We start from the raw sequence: 16841 nt of genomic DNA, 5'->3' as shown, positions 1-16841 counted from the left end.
TGGAACTATTCAGTCCCTATGCCCGCCTTAGTTTCTATATTCTCAGTTCTCAGTGAAAGCCATCCTGTTTGGATTAGAGAGGAAGGCGGAGCATTTCTTACTCCTTATTTCCCCCGGAGTTTGACCATATATTTAGCCAATCTTTCGCTCGATCCTACCTTCGGGTGTGTTGTGAAGCATCTGAAGACTCCAAGGATAGGTTTTTCTGTTTCTGGTTGAAGAACTTGTTGAGTTTATGGGGAGATTTTCGGTATCGCTTCCTACCGCGCCATCACTGTGACGTCTCTCTCTCCAGTTCTGTTTTTGATATATGTTTCTTTTACATATTTGGTTTCCATTCTGTTCTTTTTCCTTAATTATATGAGCATATTCCAGGTTTCTACAAGTTCATTTTAAGTATCTTTAATAGCTACATAGTAATCTATTTCATAAGTAGACCCCTGTTAGAAGCTGCATATTGATTTCTGCTGTTTAATGCATCAGGTTTCTTCCTCTATCCCCATGTGTAGTCAAGGTTCTTCCCTTCGTTTGTGCTCTAGCCTTGGGGACTACACTTGCTGTCCACTCTTCTCTGTGGCTGCTACCATCACTTAATCTCTGCTTGACATTCCTTCTTCTTTCTTCTCTACCAGAGTGCGATGTGATCTCCTCAGCACCCCACATCCTTGCTATTTTCAAAGACAAGCACTCCTATATCCTAATCAAATGTCTCTGTTGGACTTGAATTTAACTTTTCTACTTTCATGTCTGTCTATTTTTTAATAGTCTCTGAACTTTTTAAGGAAAGGAACTATGCCCTGTTTTGTTTTTTAATTTTTTGTGATTAATAAAATAACACAAAATATAGTTGGCATTCAATAAATCTTTGTTGAAACAAAGTGAGAAAGACAGCCTGACCTGTGTTGGCGCAGTGGATAAAGTGTTGCCCTGAAATCCTTAGGTCACCGGTTCGAAACCCTGGGCTTGCCCAGTTAAGGCATGTGTGGAAGTTGATGCTTCCTGTTCCTACCCTTTTCTCTCTCTCCTCTCTGAAATGAAAAAAATCTTTTTTTTTTTTTTTTTTTTTTTTTACAGGGATAGAGAGAGAGTCAGAGAGAGGGATAGATAGGGACAGACAGACAGGAACAGAGAGAGATGAGAAGCATCAATCATCAGTTTTTTGCTGTGACACCTTAGTTGTTCATTGATTGCTTTTTCATATGTGCCTTGACCGTGGGCCTTCAGCAGACCAAGTAATCCCTTCCTCGAGCCAACGACCTTGGGTCCAAGCTGGTGAGCTTTTTTGCTCAAGGCAGATGAGCGTGCACGCAAGCTGGCAACCCCGTGGTCTCGAACCTGGGTCCTTTGCATCCCAGCCCTACGCTGTATCCACTGCGCCACTGCCTGGTCAGGCATGAATAAAGTCTTAAAAAATGTTTTTAAAAAAGTGAGAAAGACAGGAAAGAAAGAAAAGAAAGAAGTCCTATGTGGGACATTATCATAGTGCTGTCTCTAACTGCTGTCCCAGCCATTGGTCTTATTTTCCTTAATTTAATATAGTATAAAAATTTTATATATGCATACTCTTTCCTTTAGTATAAGAAAACAGGTCTGGGCCCTGGCCGGTTGGCTCAGTGGTAGAGTGTCGGCCTGGCGTGTGGAAGTCCCAGGTTCGATTCGCAGCCAGGGCACACAGGAGAAGCGCCCATCTGCTTTTCTACCCCTCCCCCTCTCCTTCCTCTCTGTCTCTCTCTTCCCCTCCTACAGCCGAGGCTCCATTGGAGCAAAGATGGCCCGGGCGCTGGGGATGGCCTCATGGCCTCTGCCTCAGGCTCTAGAGTAGCTCTGGTCGCAACAGAGCGACACCCCGGATGGGTAGAGCATCGCCCCCTGGTGGGCATGCCGGGTGGATCCCAGTCGGGCGTATGCAGGAGTGCTGTCTGACTGCCTCCCCGTTTCCAGCTTCAGAAAAAAAAAAAAGAAAACAGGTCTGAATTTTTAGAATAAAATCTTCATCAAGATCTGAAAATGATATTGGTTTCTGTGATACAAATATATGTGCATATCAGGAAGTGATATACTCAAATTACAAATACTAGTTTAATATACATTAGCACTAAAATATTTGTCCAACCCCTAGGCATTCTAATATGCTATGAAAAAGGTATTTATTTGGTCATTTAAGAGATAATTGAGTTTTTACTTTATACCACTCACTATTTTAGGTTTAGGATTAAGGGGAGAATAAAACTGTACTTGATCCCTCCTCTCAAGGAGATTTGCCTGGTTTATACCTTTTTTTTTTTTGTATTTTTTCGAAGTGAGAAGCAAGGAAGGGGGGAAGACAGACAGACTCCTGCATGCACCTGACTGGGATCCACCCAGCATGCCCACCAGGGCGAGATGCTCTGCCCATCTGGGATGTTGCTCTGTTGCAACCAGGGCCATTCTAGTGCCTGAGGCTGAGGCCATGGAGCCATCCTCAGCGCCCGGGCCAACTTTGCTCCAGTACAGCCTTGGTTGAGGGAGGGGAAGAGAAGAGACACAGAGAAAGAAGAGGGGGAAGGGTGGAGAAGCAGATGGAGCTTCTCCTGTGTTCCCTGTCCGGGAATTGAATCGTGGACTTCCACATGCCAGGCTGATGCTCTACTGCTGAGCCAACCGGCCAAGGCCTGGTTATACCATTTTAATAAGAAATTACTCATTAGCTTTACCAGTGGTGGCGCAGTGAATAGAGTGTCAACCTGGGACACTGAGGTCCGGGGTTTGAATCCCGCAGTCACCTGTGTGAGCGCAGGGTTGCAGGCTTGAGCACAAGCTCACAAGCTTGAGTGTAGGGTCGTAGGCTTTAGCACGGAATCATGAATCCAATAGTCACTGGCTCAAGTCTAAGGTTGCTGGCTAGAGCAAGGGGTCACTGGCTCTGCTTAAGTCCCCCTCCCATCAAGGCAAATATGAAAAGCAATCAATGAACCACTGAAGTGATGCAATTACAAGTTGATGCTTTTTATCTCTCTCCCTTCTTGTCTGTCTCTCTCATTCTCATTGCTTGCTCGGTAAAAAATGTTAGTCATTTGACTTGGTTCTCAAATTGTGGAGGATTCAGATTAAGAATCACAACTGATTCAGTAATTCATTAAACAGCTAAAGTTTTTTGAAGTTTGCTTCTTGGTGACTATAACAATAGGGGGGAAATCTAAACATTATTTGTCATTTATACAATTAGTTTTAGATTGAATTGTATATTTTTAAGTTAGTGAAGCAGAAAAATATTTTGTCAATCTAAACGTGCATGCTGTCATCTACACATGTCACTTTAAATTTGGTTAATAACATCAGAAAATCTTTTTACCTTAATTAAAAAACAATGAAACTTGTTTAAAATGTCTTTTCTGTCCTCAGGGAAGATCTAGACCTACCTGTTTAATAAAAATCTTTAAAAAATTTTTTTCTTCACAGTTCCATCTCCCAACCTTTATAGCCAGCTAAATGCACTACAGTTTACTGTGGATGAAAGAAGTATTCTGTGGTTAAATCAATTTCTATTGGATTTAAAACAGAGCCTTAATCAGTTTATGGCTGTGTACAAGTTGAATGACAATTCAAAATCTGATGAGCATGTTGATATTCGAGTTGATGGCTTAATGCTAAAGGTACCGTATAAACCAGTGGCTACAAGAACAAAACCATTTTTATAGAAGAAAAGTTAACACCATTATAATTTCCAGGATATAAGAGGGGTGGTCAAATATAAATCAGCTTTATTGCAATTTTAATTTGATTTTGAAATTTCAGTTTCAATTTTAATTTTCAATTTAGAAGCTGTAAGAGACTACAGCTTTTTTACTTCTTTTCCTACCTTTTATTTCTGTCATTGCTCATCCATTTGGAGGTAAGCAGTAAGGGTAAAATTTACATTGGAATCAAGTCAGTCATTTTTTTTTTTACTTCTTACCAGAGCTGATAAAAATGATCTTTAAGAGGGTAAATAATACAAGGAAACTTTTAAGTGATATCTGGGTTTTATTTATCCACATTCTATTATTAATATCCAAAGATAATAGAAAGTTGCTTTATATTACAGTCAGAAAACTGGAAATCTGAATTTCATGGTTTTTTAAACTTTAGAAAAAGGAAATTAAAAATAGTTTAGTGGAGTTAGTAGACTTAAGACTTGGGCATGAAAATTTCAGTGTTGCTTGTAGACTAAATTTATATACGTTTAATTTCTTCTCTGTAAAATGAGGTTAATAATACTTAACAATTACATTACAGAAATGTTTTAAAGATCTTATGATATTCAATATAAAGAGACATATTTATAACATTTATAATTGTAACTGAAGATCTTTGCATCTTCTGAGTATGGACAATTTTAAAACCAGTCACTTTGAACTTTTTTATGTGAATATTTTAAAGACTGGGGCTAATGATGTCTTGAAAGTTATTTTATTACATAGTTGAACTTATACATTTAAGTTTGTTTTCTTAATAGTTTTCTCCTAGAAAAGTGATTCTGATACCATCTATTGAGTCATACCATTTACGCATCTCTTTATCCTACAGATTGCTTAATTCTAAAATATCCTAACAAAAAATTCTCTTTTTTAAATTTGGTACTTTCTTAATGTATACTCAGGGCATTTAGTAGTACTGATTTAATTTAATTTTGTTCTTTTTATTTTGTGATATGTTATATGCAAATATATTAATATGATTTGTACATTATTCATTATGTTTGTTTTTTAAGCTTTTCTTAATAGTAAAATAAATCCATTTACTCAGTTTAATAAACATTTGGGAGGAGAGAGTACCTTATATTTGGATAGGTAAGTAGGATTTGGGGAGGAGAATCTCAAAAACGAATTCTTGAGCTAAGTCATGTTGTTGATTATTTTCAAGATAAATGGATTTTTAAGTTAGACTAGATTAATATTTTTTCTCTTCTAGTTTGTTATTCCTTCTGAAATGAAATCTGAATGTCATCAAGATCAACCACATGCAATTTCTGTTCAGAGTTCTGAAATGATTGCCACAAATACAAGGCACTGTCCAAACTGCCGACATTCTGATCTAGAAGCCTTGTTTCAAGATTTTAAAGATTGTGACTTTTTCAGTAAAACATATACCAGCTTCCCCAAATCTGGTGACAGTTTTAATCTTCTGCACCCAATCTTCCAGAGACATGCTCATGAGCAAGATACCAAAATGCATGAAGTTTATAAAGGAAATATTACTCCCAAGTTGAATAAACACGCTCTTAAAACTTCTGCTGCCACAGATGTTTGGGCTGTGTACTTTTCTCAGTTTTGGATTGATTATGAAGGGATGAAAAGTGGAAAAGGACGACCAATAAATTTTGTAGACTCTTTCCCTCTTTCCATCTGGATTTGTCAACCAACAAAGTATGCACTGTCTCAAGAGTTTCAGACATGTAATCAAGTGTCTCTAAATACATCACAAAGTGAATCTAGTGACCTGAGTGGCCGACTGAAGCGGAAAAAGCTCTTGAAGGAGTATTACAGTACAGAGTCTGAGCCCTTGACAAATGGTAGTCAGAAATCTTCAGATACATTTCTAAGATTTTCCTCTTCCTCATCAGATGCAGATATTCATGTCCTGGTTCATGTTCATAAACACGTCAGCATGCAGATCAATCACTACCAGTATCTGTTCCTGCTGTTCCTCCATGAATCACTTATTCTGCTTTCAGAGAACTTAAGGAACGATGTAGAAGCTGTGACTGGCAGCCCTGCTAGTCAGACATCCATTTGCATTGGAATTTTACTTAAAAGTGCAGAAGTGGCTCTTTTACTACATCCACTGGATCAAGCAAATACTCTTAAGTTTCCTGTTTCTGAAAGTGTGAACCCAGTGGTTTCTCATTGTTTGCCTACAGAAAATGGAGAATTCTTGTCTTCAAAAAGGAAACAAGTTAGTGGTACAAATCAAATTAGAAGTAGGACTGTTAATCATTTGTCAGATAACAGATCTCTGAGTGTTGACCTTAGCCATGTTCCTTTGAAGGATCCTTTGCTTTTTAAATCAGCTAGTGATACAAATCTGCAAAAAGGTATTTCCTTTCTGGATTATTTATCAGATAAAAATTTAGAGAAAATTAGTGAGGATGAAAGTAGTAGAATTCTTTGCAAAAGTGGCTCAGGGGAAATTGGATTAGAAACAAGTGACCAAAAGAATTTATCTTACACAGATTCAAATAGTGTCTTAAACTACAGAGAGGATTCAAGTATGCTGTCATTTGATAATGATGGTAATCAAAACATGCTTTTAAACAGTAGTAAAGGAAATGAAACCATAGAATCAATCTTTAAAGCTGAAGATTTGCTTCAAGAAACAGCTTCACTCTCTGAGAATCTGGAAATCAGTAAAGAAGAAGCACCCACAATTAGAACACTTAAGTCACAGTCATCTTTAAGGTAAGAGTATAGTATTGGAATTGGGTGGAGGGGTGGTTGTTTCAGGTCAGGGTGTGTGTGTGTTTGAGCATATTTTGTTTTTGAACCAAGAAAACCTCATGGCAAAATATGACATTATTAGAGTTAACACATGGAAGAGTAGGTTTTTCAAAATATGAAAATACTTTGAGCTTATAGTTATAAAATATAATTTAAAAACTTGTAGATACTATATGCTTATTGTTATTTTGTCAGAATTATGTTTTAGAGACGTATTTTACCTTAAAGGTGACAGTTTTCTAATAATTTTGTTTTTGGACAGTGGGAAGCCTAAGGAACGGTGCCCACCGAACCTGGCTCCACTCTGTGTTTCTTCTAAGAACATGCAGAGAAGCCCCTCACAAACCTCATTGGATACCATCTCACTTGACAGCATGATACTGGAAGAACAGTTGCTGGAAAGTGATGGAAGTGATAGTCATATATTTCTGGAAAAAGGTAAAACAATACAGTAACAAATTTATATTATATATATATGTATCTTAAAAATGATGCTTAAGTATTTTTAGTTATATTTGATAATTATATCCTAAAAAAGACATTTTATTTCAATACACATATATGCATAATACAAAGGGCATTGCACTAATTTTCTAATAGTTGTTCCAGTGCTTCTTTTAACTATATACTTCTCTTTTTTGTGTGTGTTACTGATATCTAGTATTTATTTGTATATAGATCATAACGAAGACAACATTAAGACTACTAGCTCTCTGTATCTGGAATTTTGATTAGATGACCTTAATTAGCTTGATGAATTCTCAGTTATGTGGTCATAGAACTAGAGTACTTATTCCCATACAAGGATTCCCTCATACATGATTATGTCTGATGAAAATGCAAGAATGCCCTTTTTATCCAGAGGTCACTAATGCCTCAGTAAAGATGACTAGGAATGACTTAAAAAGAATTACATGCCTCCCCACCAGTAAGGCATTAGGGACTTTGTGAACAGGGATAAAAGCATGGCCATAGCCAGGGAGTAGTTCATCTCAGACACTGAAGCTAAGAGACCAGAGACACATACAAATTACATTGTAGATAAAGAGTAATAAGCCTGTGAGATGTAGTTGAAGACATATAGGTAAGGAAAGACTCAGAGCTTCAGAAACAGGCTTAGAGAAATACAGTCAGGAAGCAATAGAGGCAGATTTGGAACTCAGCTAATCTGACTCAAGAGTCTAAGCTTTTAGCCAACCAGTGTGCTTTGCTAACTCCCCTGACATGGGAAATAGTTACCATATCAAAAAGCCCTGACCTAACCCTACGATAGGCAATTCATAGCAATCTTCTTTCCAGCATACTCTACCAGTAAATGGAGAAAAGGTACTAATATGGGTCATAAAAATCTAGATTCACAGAGTTCTATTGCTAGTTCCTCTGCCCCCTTTATGTTTTTAAATCCTACCTTAGAGGATTTCTGTTCAGTGATCAACATATGTTTCAAAAACAGTATTCCTGTAGAAGATACTCCTATATATTGTCAAAAAGCATCACTGATTTTCTTGTTATTTCTAAATATTAAATAATTAATAGAAGTGACTGCCACTCAATTTGGAAAATACAGACAATTGCAATTTTGAAACCCAAAATTTTCACAATTCAGTGATGTCAACTATCATTTATTCTATAAATATGTATATACATTCATTTACATATGAATTTGGTGTCATATTACATATATAGTTTTTAACCTACTTTTTATCAGATATAAGCATTTTCTAATATTACTTAAACTCCTTTGATAATATTTTAAATGACCATATTAAATTGTCATAAGAATGTAATGACCTTTCAATCATTTCCCTGATATTGGATGTTATAAAGTTTTGTCTGCATTTCTAATTACTGTCTTAGAATAGATTCCAGCGGTAGACTATTTTTAGGATCTTAAAAAACTCAAGGCATTCATTCTGTGTGTAATATTTAAATATGTGACTAAAGAGTCCCGATTCTCCTAAACTGTAATGCTTTTCTTTATGTCAGAGGAATTGATTTTCATTAGGAATACTCGTTTTCTTTGTGTTAATTTTACAAGGAATGTATGAATATTTTCTCAGTGTAAAAAATGTCAGATATTATACAAATATCTAGAGTAAAAAAATGGATGTTTCACTTTAAACTACGATTACTCTGCCCCTTAATGTCATTCCCCACTCTAGAAATAGCACCCATCCCAACTTTTGTTATATACTGTAAACCTCCAGACTGTTTTCTATGTATTTTTCTATACATATGTGTATGTTTATACATATAATATATACATTGACATATATATATATACACAAAGATATACATGTGTATGTATATGTGTGTATATATTTTTTGAATATACAGTGTGTCTGTAAAGTCATGGTGCACTTTTGACCGGTCTCAGGAAAGCAACAAAGGACGATAGAAATGTGAAATCTGCACTGATTAAAAGGAAAACTCTCTCAGTTTCATACCTATTCAGTGTAGTTCGATGTGGGCTCACACACAGATATTTTAGGGCTCCTTAGGTAGCTATCCCATATAGCCTCTACAGACTCGTCACTGACTGATGGCCTACCAGAATGGGGTTTCTCCACCAAACTGCTGGTTTCCTTCAACTGCCTATCCCACCGAGTAATGTTATTCCTATGTGGTGGCGCTTCGTTATTAATGTGCCAATATTCACGTTGCACTTTGGTCACGGTTCAAATTTAGCGAGCCACAGAACACACTGAACTTTCCTCTGTACCATCCACATCTCGACTGGCATGGCCGTGGGCTGCTCCGCTGTATACATGGTGTTACGTCATCATCTGCGCATGTGCACATGCTGCCACATCATCCTACAGAAACTAGGAGGGTTTTCCTTTTATTTGGTGCAGACTTCACATTTCTGTCATCTTTTGTTGCTTTCCTGTGACCGGTCAAAAGTGCACCATGACTTGACGGACACACTGTATATACATAGTTATATACAGATAAATAAACACATAGCTGGACTGCTGCCCTAGTACAGGCTCCTAACTTCTATTTATGTCATTTTCAGTTCATTTTTCTTTCCATAGAAAGAATACTCTTAAAAAATGTAAATACTGCCTGACTGTGGTGGCACAGTAGATAAAGTGTCGACCTGGAAATGCTGAGGTTGCCAGTTCGAAACCCTGGGCTTGCCTGGTCAAGGCACATATGGGAGTTGATGCTTCTTGCCCCCCCCCCCCCCCTGTCTCTCTCCCTCTCTGTCTCTCTTCTCTAAAAGTAAATAAATAAATAAACAAAAATGTAAATACTATCATGCTGATTTTTCTTTTAATCTTGATGACTTCTCACTGATACAAGGCTTAGATTAAAAACCTTAGCATTACTGACAGAGCTCTGTGCAATATTGCCCTACCTTGTCATTGCTATTATTTTTTAATGTGCTTACTACACTTCAGATTTACTTTAGTATATTTCAATCTTATTCTCAGTTTCTTCATGGGGACAAAATACTTTCCACCTTAGGGTCTTTGTACCCATGCCTAAAATGCTTTTTTATTTCTGTTTATTTTAGCTTAAATATTACTTTATCAGGGAAGCCTCCTTAATACCTGTGGTAGGAACTCCCTGTAAATGGGAGTTTATTATCTCTTTATGCCACAATTGTACGTGTATATAAGGTCTACCGGAAAGTTCTGTCCGTTTTTGGAATAAAACAAAATACAAATTTTTCTTACTGTCAATAAACTTTATTAAATAATATAATTGCCATTATTATTAATGATTTCTTGCCAGCATGAAGGCAATTTGTATATCCCATTTTTGAAAAATGTCTTATCTTTTGATGCGAAAAATTGAACCAGTGCTTGTTTGATATCTTCTTCATTTTTGAATTTTTTGCCCTTCAAAAAATTTTGTAAGGACAAAAACAAGTGATAGTCGGAGAGTGCTAAGTCTGGGGAATATGGTGGATGCAACAGACATGCTTCTGTAGCATTTCTTCCTTGTTGAAATTTGTAAAAATTACGGTGGCGTAAATGAACCTTATCAGTAGCCATGGGTACACTATCGCTTCACACATAAGACTAACGTGAATCAACTTTGTTTTAGTTAATTTACTACGTCAGTATGTATATATTAAGTAATAAAAATAGAGAGGCACACATGCGCCAAATAAATGTGCTTACATGTCAAAACTTGTGATAGAAACGGACAGAACTTTCTGGTAGACCTTATACATCTTCTCTGGCACTAAAATAGTTTTATTCATTCTTTCAATAGATAATTTATTGAACACTATCTATGTTGCCAGGCACTGGGTTAGAAGCTGATTATATATTAGTAAATATAATAATGAAAACATTGAGGCCATGTTTTGTATGTCTTTGGCTTTTCTAATCTAATTTTTCTAGTAATTTATTTTTACAGTATTTTTTAAAAGTATTGATATTTGAAGGGCACTTTTTAAAAAAAGTTTGTCTTACCTGACCTGTGGTGGCGCAGTGGATAAAGTGTCGACCTGGAAATGCTGAGGTTGCCGGTTCAAAACCCTGGGCTTGCCTGGTCAAGGCACATATGGGAGTTGATGCATCCAGCTCCTCCCCACCTTCTCTCTCTGTCTCTCTCTCTCCATTTCTCCTCTCTAAAATGAAAAAAAGAAAAGAAAAAAAAAAGGCCTGACCAGGCGGTGGCACAGTGGATAGAGCGTCGGACTGGGATGTGGAGGACCCAGGTTCGAGACTCTGAGGTCACCAGCTTGAGCGCGGGCTCATCTGGTTTGAGCAAGGCTCACCAGCTTAAGCCCAAGGTTGCTGGCTCGAGCAAGGGGTCACTTAGTCTGCTGTAGCCCCCCAGTCAAGGCACATAAGAGAAAGCAATCAATGAACAGCTAAGGAGCTGCAACGAGGAATTGATGTTTCTCATCTCTCTCCCTTCCTGTCTATCTGTCCCTCTCTGTGACTCTCTCTGCCACAAAAAAAGAGCAAACAACAACAACAAAAAATTAAAAAGTTTGTCTTTTACCAGAGAATTTGAGAAATAGTGAAATACAGCACATTGAGTAATTAAGGCAGGTAGGTAAGGATGGGAAAAGATTACATTGATGATAATGGCATTAACTACTTGTAGAAGATAACTAGAAGTTACTGTAGGATACTGAAGAGAAAAATTAAGTAGTCAATGTAGGACAGAGGAAAGGGGCTTGCACTGGCTGATCATGGACCTGCTGATTACACAAGCACCACGCTTGCACAGAGAATGCAGGCTGTGGCCAGCAGTGGTAGATTTCTTTTCATGCTGTCTGAATGTAGGTAAGAATCTCTAACATTTCCTTGTGAGATGTTATTTCTTATTATTTGCTAACTAACCACAATTTAATTTTTTTTTGTTTATTGTCTTAACGCTATGCTTAGGACAGAGTTATAGAGATTACCCATTTTGGTTAGATAAATGTAACATTTGTGGATCATTTTTAAATCTGATTTTAATTTATTATTTTATTTTGTATTATTTCAGGTATTAAAAAGAATTCGAGTACAAATGATCAAAACCCAGCAGATAATGCAAATGCCAGTGCAAACCTACAGAGTTATGGTGAAACCTCTCCAGATGCCATCAGTACAAATTCAGAAGGGGCTCAAGAAAATCATAATGACCTGGTAATTGTTTTAGAGTTTCTATGAAGAGAAATGCCACCAAATTTATCTCATATTTAATACGTTCACCTTTTAAGACATTAATATATAAATTGAGGTGATTTAGATTGTGGGTAATTTATTATGTTCTCTCTTGAAAATTCACTTTCTACTCTTGAAAATTCTTCCCTCTCACTGAATTGTTTTTCTCTGAATTTTACTTAGAATTTTTTTGAGTGTGTGCTGAGGAGGGAGGTTCTTTTTTTTAGTCTTTTATGTTTTTCAGATATGCATGCCTGACTGGCAGTGGCACAGTGAATAGGGCATTGACCCCTAACACCAAGGTTGTAGCCTAGAAATCCAAGATTGCTGCCTTGAGCCTGGGGTTGCCAGCTCAATCCTAAGATTGCAGGCTTGAGCACAAGATCACCAGCTCGACCCAGGGGTTACCAGCTTGAGCCCAAAATTGCCAGCTTCATCTCGAGGTCCTTCGTGTGAGCCCAAGGTCACTGGTTTAATAACCTATCAAGCAAGGTGTGAGAAGCAATCAGTACATAACTAAGTGGAGTAACAACTTGATGCTTCTCTCTCTTCATCTCTCTCTCCTTCCTCCTTCCCCCATATATATATCTGTACATACACACACATATACACACATTGAAAAAATGTGATGGTAAGGACGGAAATCAGTTTCTATGAGGGGCCATCTACAAAAGAAATATATTATGGTTTATTTAAGCCATCTTCACCCAGTGACATATTCCATGGATGACTTAGAAAATATGTTCAGCTCTTAATGCAAATAATGTTACATGGAAATATGTAATTAGTCCTCATGGTCAAAAAATTTTTTTCTTGACAGTAAGAAAAAGGAAGCTGAAATTTATGACTATAATTCTTTTGATCACTATATATATGGCTCACAAAAATTAGGGGATATTTCAAAATGAATATAAAGCGATAAAATATTCCTTAATTTTTGTGAGCAGAATATTTGGTTTATTAAGCCACAGTTGTATTTTTAGAGGTTTTAATAGTTTTTTTTTAAATTTTGTTTTAATTACTTGGTATATTAATATTATTTATGCCATCATTGTTAGATGTCAGTCGTGATGTTTAAAATTACTGGTGTTAATGGAGAAATTGACATCCGAGGGGAAGATACAGAAATCTGTCTTCAAGTGGACCAAGTGACACCAGATCAGTTAGGCAATATCAGTCTTCGGAATTACCTTTCTAATCGTCCAGTAGGTGAGACTTTAATATGACAAACTTTTTGTTTGATACATATGACTCATCAGCATACATATGAAATTCAAGGAATTTATCAGAGATTTGTTCTAGATCACCTTCATTACATAATGTTAAATTATAAGAAGTATCTGTTCAAGATGTATTAAGTATTTTCTTGTTTGAAAATACTTGCTATGAGTGAGTTATTTTTTCAGTCTTCCCATTCTTTGAGCTAATGGGTCTGAGAAAACTGAGCTCTTTCTGTATGAAAATATTGCTATAGAAGGTCAAACTTCATTCTGTATGAGAATAAATGTCAATTTCTATATTCCATTATTTTGCTTATAAATGAGCATTTGCACTTGGTATGTGGAAAAATTGTGTATTCTGTTCTTTTGGTGCTTCATTGTAAGATCAACACCTTCCCTTGGACAGAGAGGGATAAAAGCAACAAAACATGCAGTATATCCTTTTTTCAAAGTTTAAATAAAGTTATCATGCATGATGATTTTTAGTCATTTCAAGAAATGAATTTATTAGAATAGTCATACAAATAATTTAAAATGACAATATTCTATTTTAAATATTTTTAAAAAGTCACTATGCTGTAATATTTTTATTTGCTATATACACAGAATGCTGTATCTGATATATAACATGTTGAAATACATATAGCATCATGGAAAAAGCTTAGCTACTGGCTATGTGTCAGACTTGCAGTTTACAATGTATCTGCTATTATTTGCAAGTGTAAATCCCAATATCCTGCAAAAAGGAGGAAGCTAATTATATAGTTGGGAAGGTTTCATAATGGACAAAAACCAAAAAAAGATTAAACATAAAATTTCATAGACTTTGTTCTATACCCAAGCCAGCCACTTTTCAAATTTTACAGTCTTAGATTTCCAGTTGCACAATTAGTTTTTTACTTTTCTTTATAGCTTACTTAGTAACATATGCTGTTACTTTTTTCAAATTGTTTCTAACTGAAGAAATCATTTTTAATGCTTTGTATGTATGGATTATATAGTCAGTGTTATCTAATACCTAATTTTTTCCACAACTGTCTCAGTTGGTTGTTAGAAGGATAAACAAAACAGGAAGAAAGAAAGGAGAGGTTAAGGAAGGGGAACGGATAAATGGAACAAGAGAAAAAAATTAATCTTTAACATTTCAAACATTAATCAACATATGAACAAAGACTTTATTTTTGTTTTTCTATAATGTATAGATTTTAGATTCCTTTAATAGGAGGATCTTAATATAGTAGTTGCATGGCATAAGAGTTAGTAAGGAGGAATGGTTTTTGACTAATAAAGGTTTTGTTTCACCTCTGCTCCAAGTAAATACTCTTTTTTGTTTGAAATTATTTCTGGCTCTTAGCTCCCTGGAGTATGTATGTATCTGATGTATATATATAGCTATATAGCTGGGTAAAGGACAGTATAAAATCACATATACCCAGTTTGTTTCTAATAACACATTTTATATAATGAGTTAATTAACTCTTGTTTTTCTTGATATGGGAATAAAATACTAACATATCTAAGTACATATTCATATCCATGCTGAGGGAAAATAAACATTTTCCATGATAATTAAACTAGTGGGGTCTCCTTATGAGGACCCACAGGGCAGAGTACTCTGATTCCTCAGTAACTGAAACTGCTTTGCCTTTCCTGAACAATTTGTTTTTAATTTTGGGTTTTATGAATTGTGAAATGGATGGTATTTTTCTTTTTGCTGCAAGAAAACTCAGTTTTGGTCCACCTTTGGTACAGAAATTTAAATAATGTATTTTGAGTTAACCTTTCTACCTATTTTATTTTTTTATTCTTATTTTTCTATTGCTTAGTTTTTGTCTTTTATGTTATGTGCATGTTTCCTCCTATTCTTTTTGGAGTGAGGTTAAGTAAAATAAAAGTTACTATAAGAGCCAATTTACTTCAGTGGTTGCACCAGAAGCTTTTCTTTTTTCAAAATTGGATATTCTATGGGTGCTGTTTTGAAATTTAACAATTTGTTTTTGAACTCAAGTGTTTATACTTGAGTTCTGTAAGCTACCTGGAATTCTTTTTTGGAACAAGGACTAGGCATAAGTTAATGTAAATATTTAATTCCCAGCTTTAATGAGGTGCAAAACTTGAGGCTTTCATTACTTGTTGAGAAATGGCTTGAGTCACTTTAAATGCCTTGACTCTTCATGGTAGCTATTATATTATAAATTTATAGACAGGTACATACTCAGACACACTGAGTATCTAATGTATGCATGATATCTGATTTATATTATGGCATGTATTTTTTACCAAAAAAATAGAAAATAGAGACAAGGCAGCATTATTGTAATAGAAGATTATCTATAAAAATTAAAGTTAGCATTATGTGGTATATTATATATGTACTGTAAATATTACTTAAATTAAGGTAATTATTACAACTTCATTATTGTTTTACCATTGTCCAAAATGAAAGTAACCTCTAATGTCAACCTCTAATTGTGAGTGACATTTTTGAGTAGTACCACAAGTTATTTTTTTTCCTTTTTCTATAGGTTCTGATCATAAAGCTGTTGTTCATTCCAAATCCTCTCCTGAGATTACTCTGAGATTTGAAAGTGGGCCTAGTGCTGTAATACACTCTTTGCTTGCAGAAAAAAATGGATTTCTACAATGCCATATAGAAAACTTAAGCACTGAGTTTCTGACGTCTTCTCTTATGAATATTCAACATTTTTTGGAAGATGAAACTGTTGCAACAGTGATGCCAATGAAGATACAAGTTTGTAACACAAAAATTAATTTAAAAGTATGTTAATAAATATTTTCACGTTAAACATCTGAACTTTGATTCATGTGTAAGAATATGCCCTCTCTGTAATATATACAGTGTGTCCATAAAGTCATGGTGCACTTTTGACCAGTCACAGGAAAGCAACAAAAGATGATAGAAATGTGAAATCTGCACCAAATAAAAGGAAAACTCTTCCAGTTTTATACTTATTCAGTGCAGTTTGCTGTGGCTCATGCACAGATTTTTTAGGGCTCCTTAGGTAGCTATCCCATATAGCCTCTACAGACTTGTCACTGACTGATGGCCTACCAGAACGGGTTTCTCCACCAAACTGCTGGTTTCCTTCAACTGCTTATCCCACCGAGTAATGTTATTCCTAGGTGATGGCGCTTTGTTATAAACGTGCCGATATTCACATTGCACTTTGGTCACGGATTTGAATTTAGTGAGCCACAGAACACACTGAACTTTCCTCTGTACCGTCCACATCTCGACTGGCATGGCCATGGGCTGCTCCGCTGTATACATGGTGTTACGTCATCATCTGCGCATGCGCACATGCTGCCACATCATCCTACAGAAACTTGGAGGGTTTTCCTTTTATTTGGTGCAGATTTCACATTTCTGTCGTCTTTTGTTGCTTTCCTGTGACCGGTCAAAAGTGCACCATGACTTTAGGGACACACTGTACTTTACCAGCATTTATTGAAATGAATGTGTTGGTGTTTTTGGTGAATTAAATAGGGATTCTTCTTAAGAATTAGAAAATAATCAAAAC

At 35.9% G+C, this 16841-nt stretch overlaps 1 protein-coding gene across 1 annotated transcript in view; it reads left to right on the top strand.

The window, feature by feature from the left end:
- BLTP3B (bridge-like lipid transfer protein family member 3B) overlaps window positions 1-16841 on the top strand; it is a 131808-nt gene that overhangs the window by 87633 nt on the left and 27334 nt on the right. The window contains 6 exon segments of the mRNA XM_066262303.1: window positions 3439-3632; window positions 4930-6416; window positions 6718-6893; window positions 11919-12061; window positions 13138-13288; window positions 15825-16078. Of these exon segments, the coding sequence (XP_066118400.1) occupies window positions 3439-3632; window positions 4930-6416; window positions 6718-6893; window positions 11919-12061; window positions 13138-13288; window positions 15825-16078 (2405 nt within the window).

The sequence above is a fragment of the Saccopteryx bilineata genome, chromosome 1 (genome assembly GCF_036850765.1).
Source record: "Saccopteryx bilineata isolate mSacBil1 chromosome 1, mSacBil1_pri_phased_curated, whole genome shotgun sequence".
Classification (NCBI taxonomy): domain Eukaryota; kingdom Metazoa; phylum Chordata; class Mammalia; order Chiroptera; family Emballonuridae; genus Saccopteryx; species Saccopteryx bilineata.
Note: the sequence above shows the minus strand (reverse complement) of the source record. Positions and strands in the feature narration are given on the sequence as shown.